The following is an 18710-nucleotide window of genomic DNA, read 5'->3' on the forward strand; positions in this document are numbered from 1 at the left end:
TTTCAAAGTTCTCCGTAGGAGTTGAGCGTCTGCCGTGCAGTTCTCCGCCAAATTTCTAGGGGCAGTGAGTCTGGTGAGTCAACTCGGTGAGAGAACGTAATGCTGCCCAACTATTTGGCTTGTTAGCTTCCTTTGTTAATAATGAATGGCAACCAAAGTGACATGGAGGGTGGTACTGGAAGTGGAACTAATTCATGCGTTACAACACTTGTATCACAAATGTTGATCCGAGATCACTCCAGCAGGAGGAATAGGAAGACAGAAAAGTCACGTGACAATACACTTAAAGGAAAACTGGACTTTTTTTGGTGTTTTGCCCATCATCCACATTCCTTATGTGAGACATAAAGACACACATCTTTCTTTTTTCTGTGCGTTCCACACATATAAAAACAGATCAAAAGAGGCAGCTACAAATGAAAACGTAATGGGATGCACCTATTCCGCTTATTAAAACCTTCTGAAAAAAAACACCACACCACACTGGCTAGCTACCAGCTCAGCTAGCAATTAGCTTCATCACACAGTCACCCACAGCGCGTCAGCGCCATGCTCATAGCGCCTCAGCCCACTACCGAAAGGTAAGGCTACATATTGGAGCCGCCGCCACTCCCACTGTGTTTTTCTTGTTGAGTTTTGAAAAGTTAATGCTAGGTGTTGCGTTCATTTCTATGTTGCTGTGTGAAGTCAATGCACCCAGGAAGGAAGTTCGTAATGCTTAAAATGGCAAAATATTTCAAGCATTACATGTTATCATGAATGTGCCTGTTACTACATGGTCACAGCATGTACTCTATTTATACAGATTTTTGTGCAATTGGTCATTAAATTTCAATGGCTTTGCTTTTTGCTCAGACCTAATCTTTACACAATGACCAGTGTAAACAGCACTTCTTGGGCTTCTATGGCACTACAAGTGTACTGCCATTACTCTTAACAAGAAGCAGGTCACTCTGGAAAAAGTATTGTGTACATATGGTACTCAATAAAGGAAGAGCACTGTGGCATTAGGTATTCATGCTAATGATCTCATCCATATCAAATCATCTGCAAAACTCTGCCTGCAAAATAGAAAGACCCAATTACTTAGCTCCCCTAGCTTCCTGGAAGACCTACAATATTTTCTGTTTGTCATGTCCCATATGCCAAACCCTGTGAATAGCAGAGCTGATTGTGTTGCTGGTGCACCAAACCTTCCTGGTTAACTGGGGTCTCATCTATAAAGCTTGCGTACGCACAAAACAGGGCCAGAAAGTTGCGTACAGTGTTTTCCACACAAAGTATGTGAGCTATGAAAACACAGTCTGACTTGAGAATGTGCGCTCCGGTCAGCAAACTTTGTACCTGGCGTACACACTTTTTGGAGGCAAAATAGGAACGTTAAAAACGTGCTTGCTAAAATTAAAATACGCACCTTGATATCCATCCGCTTTTTTTTTTTTTTTTGTTCTTCCACGCTGTGCCGTTTTCCATTAAACGTTGACAGCAATCATCTTCCTTTTATTCCTTATGCCACAACTGTGTCCTCCAAATAATATTATTTTTTTCAGCCTGCAACTCTCCAACCAGTCTTTCCACCTCCATTTCCTTGAAATCCCACTTCTTCGTCCTCGTCATCTTATCACCGGCCGTGATTTAGAATGACAGAACAATGCAATCAAGGTCCTTAAATATAGACGCCACATTCACTTTGCATTGACCTTTTGTGAAGTGGAGGTGAGAGAGGGGTGTGACGTGAGGCGGGTTTCCATACGCACACTCAAGGTGAGATCTATAAAACACAAACTGTGTGAAGGCGTGCATGCATCACTTTTTGTCAGTCAGTTTATTTTTGTCTGTACGCAGACTTCGGCTTCCTGGCGTAGAGACTTTTAGTCAAAATTCCAATCACTCTCTCATAGATGAGACCCTTGGTGTTCTGTTAAGCTTGAAATGCAGATGTCATTAGAAAAATATCTTCAGGAGATTGAGAAGATCTGGGTTTGAATCTCTGTTTCTGAGCATCTGTGTGGAGTTTGCATGTTTTCTCCAGGTACTCCGGTTTCCTCCAACATTCCAATACATTAATGGTTAATTAGGTTAATTGGATACTCTAAATCAGGGGTCTCAAACACAATTTACCTGGGGGCCTTAGTTCAATGTAGGCTTATGTGTGCATCCTATGAGTAACATTGGCTTGTCACAGGCCGTATTACAGTAATCTTTGAAGACAAGTCGCGGGCTGCAAAATGTGACTCGGCGGGCCAAAAATGGCCCACGGGCCACAAGTTTGAGACCCCTGCTCTAAATAGTCCATACGTATGAATGTGAGTGTGAATGGTTGTTTGTCAATACGTGCCCTGCAATTGGCTGGCGACCAGTCCAGGGTGTACCCATAAGTCAGCCAGGATGGGCTCCAGCATACCCCCGTGACCCTAATGAGGATAAGCGGCATATAAAACGGATGGATGGACATATTTTTAAAATTCGGGCCGGAGTAGCCTGAGATAACCCACATTTGCACAGCGAGAACGTGCAAACTCCACCCAAACAGATATTTGAACCCTCCACCTCACTGTACAAGTGAAAGACCATTTACCATGGAGCTTCCATGCATATTTATTAAACCACAAATGTGTGCAGTTTGAGTTCTGATGTTTATTGCATCAAGTGGAATTCTAATTCATAGAATTTGAAAACAAAAGCGACAGTGACATTATTTCTTATCATGGCTGGTGGTACTGTATGTTTCTATCTGGACTGTCTAATTAGAAGATGTTATCTGTTTGAATGAATCTGGCAGAGTTAAATTCTTATCGATTAATATATTCCTAATATATTTAATTATCTCTAATCTCGCCTGCAATACATGGAACACTTGCAAGCTCAAGGCCTAGCACATTTCTACCAGTACACTTTTTTGCTCTGGTAAAAGTGGGTTACATTTACTGTAAGTTTGGTAAAGATGGGTTTTGCAGTGAGTAATAGTGTGTGTTGACCCTGTGAAAGCTGGGTGAAACTAGGCCCAACATTAACGTACTTCATCTGTAGCATTGCCTTTCGTAATGTAATGGTCATCCACACTTTTTTGAGAGCAAAGTGCAAATATTTATTTTTGCTACGTTGCGGTCTGCTACATGGCCTCTGGCTCTGGAAAGTAGAGCATCTCCTTATCAGCTTTTGCAGGCCTCGGTATATAGTGTACACAAGTTGCAGTTAGCCTGAGCACTTGGACAAGAAACATGTGTTTTGATGATTGTTTTACACACAGGTATCTCTACTAGTACCATGCTGCTGGTATTGTGTCTAGAATTGGCATTCTGTATAGCACACCAAAAAGCATTACTCTTTTGTGATGGATGGATGGATGTTTGTACTATATGCAGTAAGTGACAGAGCACTGTAATAAAAAGAAAAAGTTTTACATAATATTGAATTTCATAGAATTGTCCAAGTAATAATGTGGAACACTAACATTTTATGGTTGCTTTGGTTTTATTATTGATTAATGTAATGTAATTACCTAACCGGCTAGAAATTATACTAAAATAGTATCTTGCCTTGTTTCACCTTAGTACAGTTGCATCCAAACTCACTGTCTTTTTATCTATTTTTATATCTTTTGAACGCACAGAAAAGAGAAAGACATATGTGTTCATGTCTCACATAAGGATTGTGGATGATGGCCAAAATTCCCAAAAAAGTGCAGTTTTTCTTTAGTTAGCTTGGTAGCATGCTAATGCTTAAAGTGGCGGCCGTCTCTCATGTCATGGCAGTGATCCCGTAGCTTGTGATGTAAACAAAGAATAATGTAGTGTAAAGGTGACTATGGAGAGTTATTTCATGGCTACAGGGCTGTAATGTTAAAAACCGTAATTAAAGTCATAAACAGGTGTTCTATGCTCTAACTATGAAAATCCTACTTGGCAGAAATTCTCTTATTGCTTTCAGGGCTGGAACCAATTAATCGCGCTAAACGAGGGATGACTGTATATATATAATTTAATATATATATAATAATTTGTGTTATTATTGGTAGGGAATTCCCGATAATATCGGCCCATTGATATTATCGGCCCGATATTGGCATAAAAATGTAATATCGCTAGATATCGGCATCGGGTTTTTTCCCTATAATGACAAACCGATTTAAAAAAAATGCTGTATCGATGGACTTTTTAATGTTCACATGCCCAGGATAACGCCACGGTTTGTTCACATACAGTGCAAACCCACCTCAAACCACAATTTGCCATGCCCAATCGCAAGTATTTCTGAGATGTTTTACAATGTTGTACAATGCTGTCTACAGCCACATCGAGAAGCTAACTGCTGATGCTGTATCCATTAGCTTCAGAACACATATGTGTTAATTCCATGACAGAAGATATGTGATGTTATACATATCGGTATCGGTTGATATCGGAATCGGAAATTGAGAGTTGGACAATTTTGGCAAAAAAAGCCATCCCCAATTATTAGTAATTAGTATCAACATCTCAGTCTTTTCTCTTTACATTGTGACATTTTGCTCTATTTTCCCTATTTTTACAATGTGCTGCGGTCCAATTAAAGACAAGCCGCCGGCCACAAGTGGCCCTCAGGCCCATGTCATGTTTGATTTTCTTTCAGAAAGTTGCTGCGGATGATTGAGCATTTTTCCCCCAAAACGATTACAGGTGGTCCTTGGGTTATGTGCGAGTTCCGTTCCAAGAATGTGACATGAGTCGAGTTTTGGTGTAAGTCAGATCTTATACCTAAATGAAATAGCTAAATTAACTCCAAAGCCACGCACACTGTACACAGAACACAGGAAAGACATGAAATCCAGTAATAAAACACTTAAGAATTAGATGAAACGGTCATAAAAAATAAAAACCGAAGCACTCGCAACCTTTCCATCTCAATAAAAGGACCACTACACTGCTAAATCATTACAATCGCTTTAAGAGGATCAGCGACCGGGCAGTTATGTGTATTGTAGTGTTGAAGAGTTTTGTGATTTCCTATCGACATCTGTTCTGAGCGTGTTTGTAGCTGCGTGTAGAGAGGACAGTTGAGTTTGTTTGTTGTTGGCGTGGTTTGTTTTTTCAATAAAGAGATTGTTGATTGACCACCTCTGAGTCATCCTTACAACTCCCGCGTTACAATACCATTGTTATCATTAATGATGGCCGCAAGAGTTAAGAGATTGAAACAAGCGTGGCCAATATTGAGCACCTCGTGTAGTCTTCCGAGGCGCACTGCTCTGTATCTAGTCCTCGAGTGAGTCACATGTTTACTTACCAAAATTATGTTTTTAATTAATGTAAGGGGCCCCGTACTTAACCACAAAACGACGTAACGCGGAATGTCATAAACCGAGGACCACCTGAATTATTATCTAAGAGGTTTTCCAACACAATACAGATGTTAAAACAATGTGTCCTTCTATTGTGCAGGTTTACATATCCGTGGATTAACAGTACATTATGCCAATATGACTGCTTCGAAACACCAACAACTTTTGTTCAAGAGTATGAAAACAAAACCTGGCATCTTGTGCTTTGCGCCTCAGAGGTTACTGTCTCTTCCCACTCACGTACCCTCTCTAACTTTCACTGGATGCTTCTGCATGCTTTCTAGCACCACCACTCTTGTAAGTGAACACATGAGCACTGAAAAGTAGACTACAAGTTGTTGTGACTCTTAAGCGGTCACTCCAGTTGCCATGTTTACAGTCATCAACTCACCTGCACTACTTGTTTCGAGCTGGTAACTCTTTGAGAGCCCTTGAGTGAGAGAGTTTATGCATTTTGAGTGCATTTTTGATAGATGGTGCAGGTGTTCCGGCTTCTATGGCAGTAATACTCAACTTTGCACACCATGTGTCAGGTATGAAAGTTCACTATAGTGTATGTGAGCGGAATATTACACTCTTCATTCCTCACACAGTTTGGATCAGAATACATGTCAGTCCCAACAAAACATTTGAGACCAGGGGTGCACCGATTACAATGTTCTGGGGGGGCGTATCAGTTTTATATGTAGGGATCGGCCAATCGCTTATACCCCAAAATTAAGAAAATCTGCGCAGATTCATTGGCCATGTTTATTTCAGACTGTTTTTATTGAATTTAGTGACTCTTTTTTCATTAAAGATCAAGTTGATAAATGGAAGACAGATTAAAAAAGCATAAATAAACAATAATGGTAATTGCGAATAAAAAAATACTCTTACTTAGTGACTTCATATTTAATTTCCCCAAGTATGCTACATTTATGCGAACCTGGGATCTCCATGACTTTTAAGCTAGTTATACTAAGTAGTGGGCCTCTCCTGGCAAGTAGTTGTATAATCACTTTGTTCCATTGGAGCGCAATACTTGTGCCAAGTAATCCTTCTGGGATTGTTTTGTAATTTCACTCTAAAAGCTTCACACAACAGTTGGAAGATTGTTCCAATTATATCCACCAGTGGACTTTTTCAACAATTTGATGAGGGCAACAATTACACTCAATTATTATGTAATTAAAAGAACATTTAGCCCAGGCACTGTGTAATTGCATGTTAAAATGATTTGGTTTTAATCAGATTTCTCCACAGGTGTTACTATTAGCGTGTGAGGAAATACTAAATGTAATTTTTGCCAAGTGGGTTAAACAGGTGTTGGATCATATACTGTGCAGAAGAATGATTGCTGTCCACACTTGTGTGCTGTGACTCTTTCCTAAGCAATAGGTTTGGATTCGTGCCCTGAGCCGCTGCCCCCCACTAACGGCCACAAGGTGGGAGACCGCTACACTGTAGGCGACATGGTTTCCTTCCAGTGTGATCAAGGCTTCTCACTACAGGTAGGTAAAAACCTTTGGTGTCAGTAAAGCGGCAATGCAGCTCACTATGATAAGTGAATCATATCCAACTGCCTAAAGTGACAATTTCAGAAAATAGCCAATGGCACAACTCTTTCAAGGCACCGTTACTAACTTCTTTTTATGCCACATTTTGTCTGTGCGCGCATGTGCGTGCATGTGTGTGTGTAGAGCAGAATAATGTGTGTGTGGAAAACTGTTCTTACATTCATGCGTGTATTTTTAATTCCAAGTATGTGAACTTTGCTTGTGTCCTTGTGTGTGTGCACGTTAGTGTGTAACAAAGCAGCTTTAACGTCTTCAAATCCTCTCAAGTAGACGCTGTGGCGGTGGACTTTTTAGCTGCAGAACCTTCTAAGGCCATGGGCAATGGATTGTGTTAACAGTGGCCTTGCTAATCCTGCACCACTTTTTACCCCCCACTTGTCTGAGTATTTGTTGCTTTTCACATTTTCTGTGGACCAGCCAGCCACGTCTTTAGGCTGAGCATTGAAAGGCCACAGACAGACTTGAGGCCATTGTAGAATCAAATGCATATGTATGGCAAAGCTTTTTGAGTTCAAGTGCATGTGCACGTCTTCTGCAGACATTTGGATGGATTAAAAGGAGTACAGATATTATACGGAGGATTTAGCTATTATGTCTTGCTAAATTTCTGAGCCTGTTCCCAAGAGAGGTTTGTAGGATTTTGCATAAAAAAGTAATGAACTGCAATTAGTACAAAAGTGTGTATTTTAAGAGCCCTTTTTTAGCTTTTAATAAATTATATAAAGATGATTTGACACTTTAAAATCAAGGCAATAAAGTGTTTTCAGTACAGCATGCCAGATACGTGTCCTCCAGGTTTATTGTGGAGTTTGTTGTAGCAGTGATAGTTTCTTTGTTGTTTTTTATTGTCGCTTGTGGTTTTGCACATGCTCTGCAGTGATGCTCATGTTTGTGTATCGTGCAAATTCTGATCGCGTATCGGATGTATCGCACATCCCCTTTACTTGCCTTGATACCACAAAAACTACTGCAATATCTCAATGAACTAATTCCGTGCATTAACAGTATAGTCATAAAATATGCTGCAGCAATTTATTTATTATTTATTGTTGTTTTAAATTATAGTGTGTATTTAATTTTTGTGTTTCCCCAAACAGGGTAATGCATATATCACATGCATGCCAGGTCCCGTCAGAAGGTGGAATTACCCCGTGCCATTGTGTTTAGGTAATGTATTTTAGAAATATCACTTTTTTTAGTCATTTGATATTGCTGAAAACAAAACCATAGCATCAAATACTGTCTTTATTGTTTTTGTCCATAGTTTACTGTATTGTATTGTCCATAACAGAAATGTAGGCTCACAGAGGACTTCTAATTGTGTTAGGGAAAGCAATAACGTCACAGTGAGCTGAGGCTAAGGGATGATGGCTGGCTGTGTGGGCCTGCAGGTTGGGAATTATGAATTCTCTGCTTCCCCCTTCAGTTGAAAATCAATACGGCTTTGCACCATGTCACTGCATTGTTTGATTTCTGATAACCTTGATGAGGGTCTATATTCTCCTCGCACACTTCCTCAGATGGTGGCCGCTACAGCGATAGATTGTAGTGATTAATAACAAAACACTTCACTCACTCTTTTGACACTGCACCATTATAATCCCATCCAGTTACAAATGTGTGCATACACATGAACACAGTAAGGCATAGACACACACATGCAGTACATGATGCTCTTCATGTGGATGCTCTGTCCCTTCGGTTTTCATAGTTCACTAAGATTCAAGATTCAAGATATAAATCCCAGAGTTACAGTTGACAGAAGGGCCCTTCTTATTGTAACTCCTCCTTCGTACACAATACGATACTTTGTTGCGGATAAAACACACAAGACTGGCTGTGTGCCTCCTTTCAAAGTGTATGTCAGCATTTCAGTATGTCTTGTCTGCTCTTTATTTTATACACAAAGAGGTCAAGCAGGTGTCACCAACCCGCTGCTTAATCAAATCCCATGATGGTCTTTTCCTACATATTTCTGCCCTTGGCTGATAGTCCTAGAAGGCCTGACATAATACTACCAGTGTTTCTAACCATTTACCACATAATTGAGCCTGTTCTAGTATCGGGAAAGGAAAAGAGGGATGATTTAGTTTCGGGTTTGCATTGATTCCTCTTGTAGTTGCAATCACTCCTCGCCTGTGCATTTAGAGCTGGGGCTGTATCCCCAGGAGAGGGTGCGGAGGGGTGACTGCTGAAGTGATAAAGAATGCAGGAGATGGGTGAATGTGGTGAATGATGAGGTAAACAATGTTTAGAAATCTTAGGCATAGCCATATACTCCCTTGTTTCATAAGGCCCTTTGATACTGCCGGTTTTTGCCACATCACTGTTGTTTGTGAACAGCACTGACAAGGAATGGAGAGGCGAAGCACACCTGCTATTTTTCTAGCTCTGGCGGCAGTATCAGGGCCATAGCAGAGAATAAAATGTTCAGTAACGGGGACAAAATTGTCTTGCCCTGTTGTGTTGACAGCCAGTTGTTGCTGTCCGAGAGGTATTTCATAAATACTGTATGCCACACCACAAAGCATCCTCACATAGTGGTATTCCATATTGCTCTGTGAACATGTGCACACACATGGCAAGAGGCAAGTCCTGCTTCGCTAGGTGATGTGTACAATCTACTGTGGGATAAGTACAGGATGTATTGTGATAGCTCAAATGCAGCAATTTTGTAGAATGTCTTTGTGAAAGAGGCTTTTTGTAATTATAAGCCCTCACCAAACAAGGAATGTTGTGGGTTAGTCTTTGGAGCATAGCACACACAAGGGACAGAAGCCATGGATGGAAACCACCAGCCCAAACCCCCGATTCAGTCTACAGAGAAGTGACATGTTCTCTCTCCTTGGTTGGTCTCTCCAGCTCAGTGTGGCGGCTCCATGACAGACTTCAGTGGCGTTATCCTCAGCCCGGGCTTTCCAGGGAATTACCAGAGCAGCCTGGACTGCAACTGGAGAGTTCAGCTCCCTGTTGGCTTTGGTCTGTTACATTGGCATCCCTCCCCCCCATTTACTGTGACTGTGTTTCTTCCTTATTGTATCCACTCTCTTTATAGTTTTTGAAAAAAGAGCCACTACCTTGATGTACGCTTTGAATACAACAGAACAGAATATGTGCCTGTTGCAGTTATTATCATGGAGCACACCATGGCTTTCAGATAGAACCCCTTGATGGGAGAACCCACATTGAGAACATCCTATTGAGCTATTTACCTCAGATATAGTGAGATGAAATTGGCCACTCAATGTGTAACCTCAGCCCTGCTTTCTTCATTTAATATAGTGGCAGCAGTTTGGGGATACAATGGGGTTACAAGATTTAGTTGCCACTTCTTGTCAATACTTTTCATTGATAAGACATTTGTAAAAAACCTAGGCTGATGTAAACTGTTGCCAGTGGCATTGATTTTGGCATTGAATAGCCTTATTGCCTCACTGTGGCAATTTGTGACTTGGATTCTATTTTCTTTCTTTATTTCCTCCATTAACAGCTACTTTCTGCTTTTTCAGGGATCCATCTGCAGTTTCTGAACTTCTCCACAGAGCCAGTTCATGACTATCTAGAAGTGCGCAGCGGCAGCTTAGAGGCTGGAACCGTAATTGATCGGTTCAGTGGCTCACTGGTACCCAACTCTCTGTTCAGCACCACCCATGAGACCACTCTCTTCTTCCACAGCGACTACTCCCAGAACAAGCCTGGCTTCAGTATTGTTTATCAAGGTGAGCAACAACAGGGTACGATGCTTTACGGCACTTAGTTATATGCTGAGACCTTGGCTAATAAAGTTAAATACTGTATATAATATAAGGACAGTGGAACCTTGATTTTTGTACACCCCAGTTTTTTAAAATTTCAACAAAAAATATTGTTAAAAATATGTCACTTTTCATACACTGTCTCATTTCTTTTGTGGCCAAACAGTGCGCCTAGTCCTAGTCCTAGTCCTAGTCTGCGGAATCGAGTGCCCAAACACCTTGGTGACTCATTCTCTGTGGTTCTTCTGGAATTGGGCCACTATAGACAGATTCTGTCTAGGGAATCCTTTAATCATTTTTATTACGTGTGTGTGGTGGGTTTATTTGTGTATAGACTGCACACAGAATGATGAACTTGTATCTGTCTCCTTACATCTTCTAACAAGCACTGTGTGCCGTACGCTAATGAGGCGTTTAAGAGCACTGCATATTTCTGAGCGTTAGATGAATTTGTTTTTTTTAATTAAATACAGCTGTTAAAAAAGTTGCAATTGCCAGAACTATGACAAAAAATGTGAGACACTATTGATACCAAGAAATAAGTGTGTAGCAAACGAAGCTAGCATCTGTTGCTATAGAATTGTAATGTAAAGTTAGGAACCTTTAGCACAAACAAGGGAGACACATTACAGATAGTGGGTCGGGCCAGTTGTGTTTAATGATGATTGTACCTCCTGTGAGCAAGTATACAGCACGGACCGTCTACTCTTTAAAGTTAAGTTTGTAAAGTGAATAAAGTGTATATATGTTTTTTTTTGTACATTTCAATTTTTGTCTGACCTTTCGAAAGGAATTAATGATGAAGACTGAGGTTCCACTGTATTTTATTTCTATGAACAAAAACAAAAAACCCAAAAACAATAACTGATACTAGAAATTGTATGCACACTGTCATTTCACCTCCTTGCTGAAATGAAGTTGGCTGCCACTATGAATTTGCATCAAGTTTGAAAGCATAATAATCACAAATAAATATTCTTATTATAATCTGTAAATATCATCATTTGGCCATTACATACTGTATTATCAGCAACACAATAGTAAGTAATTTATTCAAGTCCACTCAAGTAGATAGGCACCTAAATAATTCAATTTTGTGTTCTATTATCTGCCTGATGACTAAATTTGATCCAATCTTTATAGCGTATGAGCTACAGAGGTGCCCGGATCCACGCCCATTTCGTAATGGCCTAGTGATTGGCCAAGACTACAGTGTGGGGATGACCATTACTTTTGAGTGCCTGCCTGGATATACGCTGCTTGGGGAGCCTTCGCTCACATGTCTTCATGGAGTCAGCAGAAACTGGAATCACCCAATACCGCGCTGTGAAGGTGACTGGCAAACGTCTTTATTAAGACCATTTTCGTCGTCATGACCAATGGCAACCGCAGATTGCTTGTTGTCCTGGCTTTTTCTTGTGCAGACTAAGGCATCTGACACACGTTTACCACCCACATAGCAGAAGTTTATGGCACAATAAAGTGATGCAGCCTATTATAATGATATATGAAGCATTTGCAAGTCTTTATTGCGAGACCAATCAAGCCTGCCTCTTGTAAATTTCAAGGTGAATTCTCATATGTTGCCCAGGGTTGGTGCATTATGACTTCCCCTTCACTTGTTAAGTGATGCCATGACATACACGAGTAACTTTTAAGGTTTACAATATAGTTCAGTGTTTTTAAGAGGGAGGTAAACAGGGTTTTTTTCCCCTTTGCGCTGTAAACAGGGAGTTACATCCTGACGTACGTGCTCCTACGTGCTGGCGACGTGCACAAATGGGAAAATCGCAAGAGGCACGCACTTTGCCCGCACGGATTTTAAAACCCGCACAGCACAAAAAGCCCGTGGGAAGAAAATTGGGATGCAAATTATTTTCTGCGTGCACGCAGGAGAACCTTGCACGCAGACAGGTTGCAAGGGCAAGGCAGAGGAGGAGTGAGTACATGTGTCGCAAGTACATTATGTACAGTACATTGCCCGGCCACAGCACCGGCTCGTCCCGCGGCAGGCAACTTCTCCAGCTGTACACTCTGGTTCTCCTGACGTACGGCAGCTGCTCACATAGCTTATCCGACATTAATGCGCCTTGCCCGGCCACAGCAGGCGGTTTCTCCCGGCCAACACTCTGGTTCTCCTGACCTCTGTGGACACACGGCGGCTGCTCACATAGCGTATCTGACATTAATGCACCTTACCCGGCCACGGCGGGTGGCTCTTCCCGCTGTAGACTGTGGTTCTCCCCATCACGATAGCCGTAGGAGCCCTAAGAAGGCCCATCTTGCACTCGAAATGAGTGGGCTTCACGAGCCTCGTACGATGACCACACACGGTACGTCCCCAGGGAGTGAAACGTACAACAGCCTTACATGAAGCACACCTAACACGCACAAATCGCACGCCACAGTCACGATCTAAAAGCTACCAGCATAGGGCAAGCGGCAAGCACGTGAGTGTCACCAGTCACTTGCTCCATAAGTACGACACACTTGCAACCCCTCTGATACCCTACTTCCTGTACGTGCTGGCTACGGCCAACAAATTTCCAAAAATCGCAAAGCCCATGCGTGTGGTAACACGTACGTTGGGATGTAAGTCCCGCTTAAGACGCCACACATATTGTTTGTGAGTTTACAATTCTTGTATGTACTCCATGGCATACATAGCATTGGGTCTTAGTTCTAGTTCAAAGTAAAAGTTTATCCATCTGTAGCACTATGACGACTTCTTGTGTTAGAACCACTCTGTCATTGTGTTCACAGCAACCCATTGCTATACTCCGTTTCTCAGTGATGACCCAATAACCTATTTTATTAACACTGTTTGAAATTACAATGTAACCTAAATATTTGTTTGCAATGTACTTATTTCCGTCCTTCCAGCTCTCTGTGGTGGGAATATAACATCAATGAATGGCACTATTTATTCTCCTGGACACCCAGCTGAGTACCCCCACTTTCAGGACTGCATGTGGACTGTCAGAGTACCACCTGGTTACGGCATCTACATCAATTTCTCTATTATCAATACAGAGCCAATCTATGACTACATCACTGTATGGTAAGTCCTCATTTCTTTCTCAGCACGACATTATTAGTCAAACATGAATACTGTTTGCTGCGTGACTGGAAATAGAGCTGCAAAATCCACTGGAATGTGTTACCCCTAAAAAATAAGCAGTCAGTGCGTTTACATGCAATAAAAAAAAAAAATATATATATATATTGCATGAATTAAAACTGGCTGAAAAAATACCTAAACACTTTAATTAGGTAATGTTTGACTTCTTAAAGATTGGTTTAACATGCCTGGAGTATGCAATTGGAAACCAATTCCATCTTGGATGTATGGACTATTTAGTCATGCGCCAGTTTCTGTAGAGTCTCATGGCGCCGCTCTTAGCAACATTAAATTCACAAGCGAACAATATTTCCCAAAACTATGTAAAAAGCAACATTTCCCAAAGTAACTGCTGTAGTATAACCAGTAGGATGCAATTAATGTGTGAGGTGTGTTTGATGGCACAACACTTCACAGAAGGGAATTGATTGAATGATCGTTTATTGTTTCTTTTCAGTATATATCCTGGAAGTTCGAATCTGTGAATATACTTCTTACTTTACTGCAGTGTGAATCTGGAGGCATGTGTGTGTGGATATTGCAAGGCGGAAAATTTGTGCCAAAAGTCTCGTGACAGTGGTAAGAATGTGTGGTAAGACAGTGGTGAGTCAGGTGACAGTTTTTTGTTGTTGTAGAATTGCTTCTTGTACTTGAAGGATTTGTTGCACTTGAAGGATATTTTTTATGAACTTAATTGCAGAAATATGTATGTGTAAAACATGCTGTATTTGTTTCTGAAGCGGGATGTATTTGTTTGATAGGTATGTTTATTTGCAAAAGTGTGTACTTTGTTAGTCAGTGATAAGTGAAAACAACAATAATGGTAGATAACGATAGATAACATAAAAAGTATTCTCTGCCTCGAATAAACATACAGTATTTCAGTGAGTGAGCAAAATATCCAAAACCAACATCCTTAATCACACTTTATTTAGTGACATGTGATTGGAATGTACATTTACAACAATTTAGACAATGTCATTGACATGTAATTCCTAAAATAAATAGAATTCACTGCAGAGTGGAAAGGTTGATTTTAAATAGTTGTTAAAAAACAAGACATCACATAGGTGACTTTTTTTCTGTGCTTTGAGGAACATTGTAAAGTAGTAGAACCAAAGCAGATGTCACTAAAACATGACCAACAACACAAAATAGCTGAGTTTAAAAGTTGATGTAATCCCTTAAACCGAAGGCTTCTGGTAGTGAAAGCTATTGGCATGTAGCATTCTTCTTCCACCCACATACAGTTGTTAGCTGCAATGACCACAATCACCCTCCAGTGTATCGGAGGCACACAGAGTTTAGCCTACCATTGAATTAGAGATAGTGCATGTAAACTGGGACGTCACATACATGAGTAAAAATGGAAGAAATCAATTTATTTGGGGAATCTTGACTCATTTTTTAAACATATTGAATGATTAGCATTGAGGAATATTGTCTAAGACACAACTTGTGATGTATGACCTTTGCTAATCGATAGGGGCTCAGATATTGCATAATCATCCATAAAAGTTTGACAAATAAGAGTTGATAAGTACCCAGGAACAAGTGTCTACCTATCTGACATTTGATCTCAACCATCTTTACTGAAATTGGACCAAATATGTAGAGTTCTTAATTACTTGATGCAGCCATGGTAGGTAAGCATCCTATTTGTACAGTATACAACGTATACAATATATTTCCTCACACGCTAAAGCTAAATTCATTGTGGTTTGTGACGATATCAGCGAAATATCTTCCCCTGTTAGCTAAATCCATGGTGGAAATTTAAAACTACTCCCACTTAGTGAAGAATGTGTGCAATAGCATGAAACTCTCGCTTGTTTCATTCCTGATATATTGAAACAGTCCAAAGTGTACATCTTGACAGATACAGTCCAACATACAAGTACAATTCTAAAATCTCCTTTTCTCTTGATCTCTCTGTGGTTCCACACTGCTTTAGTAAGCCTCAGACAACCATAAAGCTGCCCTCATGAGAGATAGACAACAGAACTGCCTCTAAAGGCATCTATAGGTTACCATTCATGGTGCGGCACAAGGGAGATGCTGGCAACTGCTGCTTTCACATAAAGAAACACATAAACACTTTGTCCCCTCATGGCCACATTTCGCTTCCCTGACGGCTGTCTCCCATTTTGCTGATCACTCTGAAATGAAACTGCAGTGCTTTTTTAAAAAAAAATATATATATGTAATATTAATGGAACTCACACATACTGGAATGCATTTAGTATACATCAAACAAGTGGATAACCCTGTGAAAGTACCTGTAATGAAATGCTATTCTCTTAGAAATAAATAGCGTTTATATATCAGGCAAAGTCTTTTCGCATTAATCTCCTTTTTTTCTCCTTTGAGAAAGTGGCCTCCCCCACATTCTCAGAATTATACTGGCATTACTTCCCAGATGTAGAAATGTACCTAATTAGTAGAGGTTCAGCACTTTCCATAAGTAGCTGATTAAAAAGTTATATTCTTACCTGACAGCCACCCACCTGTTTAATTTGGCGCAAACAATTTTAGAGTAGATTTAGTTTTATGTTGCATTAGTACGAAATGATGTAGTTCAATAGGAGTAGAGCTTGTGGAAGCAGTAGCTCAGTTCATAAGGGCCTAGCTTGTGCCATAGGTTGTATTTTTGCAATTTAACTTTCTGGATTATTTCCATCCATCTATTTTCTATGCCGCTTATCCTCATTAGGAGGGTATGCTGGAGCCTATCCCAGCTGACTTTGTGCGAGTACACCCTGGACTGTTCGCCAGCCAATGGCAGGGCACATATAGACAAACAACCATTCACACTCACATTCGTACCGATGGACAATTAACCTATCATGCATGTTTTTGGAATGTGGGAGGAAACCGCAGTAACCTGAGAAAACCTACGCACCCACGGTGAGAACATGCAAACTCCCAGGTCTTCTTGATCTCCTGACTGTGTGGCCAACATGCTAACCACTCATCCAACGTGCAGCCTTATTTTGAGTCATTCTATTTATTTCTGTCAATCCCTGGTGGCGGTGCGTATAACTTGAGGGAGGATCAATCTCATTAACCTAATGACAAGTCTTTACAGAATGTCATGGAAAAGTTGTTTAATTTCCATAATTCCATTCAAATAGTTAAACTTTCATAGATTATAGATTCAGGGCCCACAATTTAAACGATTTCAAGTGTTTATTTTTACATAATTTGGGCTTCCAGCTCATAAAACCCACGAAAACAGGAATTCTAAAAATTAGAATACTGTGAAGAAATCACCATTTACTTCTCAGTTTTTGCAGGAAAAAAAAAAGAAAGAAATTAGGATCACATCAAATCAATCAAAATATGGTACTTTCAAAACGATATGTCAATCTTCAATACTTGGTTGGGAATCCCTTTGCTTTAATCACTGCCTCGATGCGACGTGGCATTGAAGCAATCATCCTAGCAGAAGGAATCATGAAGTCCTCTAAAACATTCTGGTAGACTGTTGTGGTGACCTTGGATTTAAGAAAGCAGAGTTTACCAACACCTGCACCGGACATTGCACCCCAAATCATGACGGACTGTGGATATTTCACACTGGACCTCAGGCAGCTTGGGTTCTGTTCCTCACCTGTCTTCCTCCAAACCCTTGGACCTTGATTCCCAAATGAAAGGCACACTTTACTTTCATCGGAAAAGAGGACCTTGGACCACTGGCCAACAGTCCAGTCCTTCTTCTCCTTGGCCCAGTGGAGACGCTTCCTACGTTTGCTCAGGTTCAGAAGTGGCTTGAACCGAGGAACCCGACAGTTGTAGCCCATCTCCCGGATGCGTCTGAATGTGGTGGTTTTTGAAGCTGTGACTCCCGCCTCATTCCACTCTTTCTGGATCTCTGCCAGATTGTTGAATCTTCCCTGTTTGATAATCCGCTCAAGCCCACGGTCATCTCTTTTGCTGGTGCATCTTCTCTTGCCACATTTTGCCCTTCCTCTACACTTTCCATTGATATGCTTGGACACAGCACTCTGTGAACAACCAGCCTCCTTAGCTATGAACTTTTGTGGCTTACCCATCCTATGGAGGGTATCAATGATGGTCTTCTGGCCAGTTGTCATGTCTGCAGTCTTCCCCATATTGAACCCAACTGAGACAATTGAACCAAACTGAAGCAATTTAATGACACCTGGGGAAGCCTGTGCAGGTGATTTGAGTTTAGTCGATGATTAGTGTGTGACACTCAGTTTAAAACATTCATGTCCTGCAAAATTTGGGCTGATTTCTTCACAGTATTCTAATTTTTTGAATTCCTGTTTTCGTGGGTTTAATGAGCTGGAAGCCCAAATTATGTAAAAATAAACAAATAAATACTTGAAATTGTTTAAATTGTGGGCCCTGAATCTATAATCTATGAAAGTTTAACTTTTTGAATGGAATTATGGAAATTAAACAACTTTTCCATGACATTCTAATTTTTTGGAAAGGGTCTGTACTCGCGAATGAGAGAGGATGTCATGGGTTTTGACTTTTTGGATTATTTTGAATCTTTGTAGTTATTTCTATTATAAAAAGAATCCGTTTGCATGTCCAATGGTGCCGAGCTCAGGCTCACCTCTTCTAGTCGTGCCAGAGGAGGGGGGGTGTACCAACCATCAGTGCGGATCAGAGCATTATCACACACCAAACAAACAAGCACAGTTTGAACTAGACCAGAGGTGGCTTTTTTTTTAACAAAAACATTGGAAAAATAGAGCAAAAAAGCAGAATGTTAAGATAAAATGCGAAAATGTTGATACTAATAAATAATGACAATAACACAAAGTTTTGTCCTGAAATATAACATTTAAAAAAATGTTTAGCCTTTTTACAAAGTGTAAAAAAACATAAAAATATCAAAGCAGCCCCTTGCATCTTTTGATTTTTCAGTATGCCTGCCCTCAGTGGAAGCGCCCTCAGACCTTTTGGCCCTACAGCCT

General features: G+C 40.6%; 1 protein-coding gene across 6 annotated transcripts in view; it reads left to right on the top strand.

Moving 5' to 3' along the window:
- Positions 1 to 18710, top strand: part of LOC129185423 (CUB and sushi domain-containing protein 3-like) — a 307190-nt gene that overhangs the window by 183601 nt on the left and 104879 nt on the right. For 5 of the 6 annotated variants that reach the window (XR_008572067.1, XM_054782498.1, XM_054782497.1 and 2 more), the window contains exons 38-43: positions 6695 to 6813; positions 7977 to 8046; positions 9742 to 9858; positions 10389 to 10598; positions 11778 to 11966; positions 13518 to 13695. Coding sequence is in view for 5 of the 6 variants with exons in the window: in XM_054782498.1 (XP_054638473.1) it covers positions 6695 to 6813; positions 7977 to 8046; positions 9742 to 9858; positions 10389 to 10598; positions 11778 to 11966; positions 13518 to 13695 (883 nt within the window). In the remaining variant the exon portion in view is untranslated. The remainder of the gene's footprint in view (positions 1 to 6694; positions 6814 to 7976; positions 8047 to 9741; positions 9859 to 10388; positions 10599 to 11777; positions 11967 to 13517; positions 13696 to 18710) is intronic. The other variant, XM_054782495.1, reaches the window with a different exon arrangement.

The sequence above is a fragment of the Dunckerocampus dactyliophorus genome, chromosome 7 (assembly GCF_027744805.1).
Source record: "Dunckerocampus dactyliophorus isolate RoL2022-P2 chromosome 7, RoL_Ddac_1.1, whole genome shotgun sequence".
Classification (NCBI taxonomy): Eukaryota; Metazoa; Chordata; class Actinopteri; order Syngnathiformes; family Syngnathidae; genus Dunckerocampus; species Dunckerocampus dactyliophorus.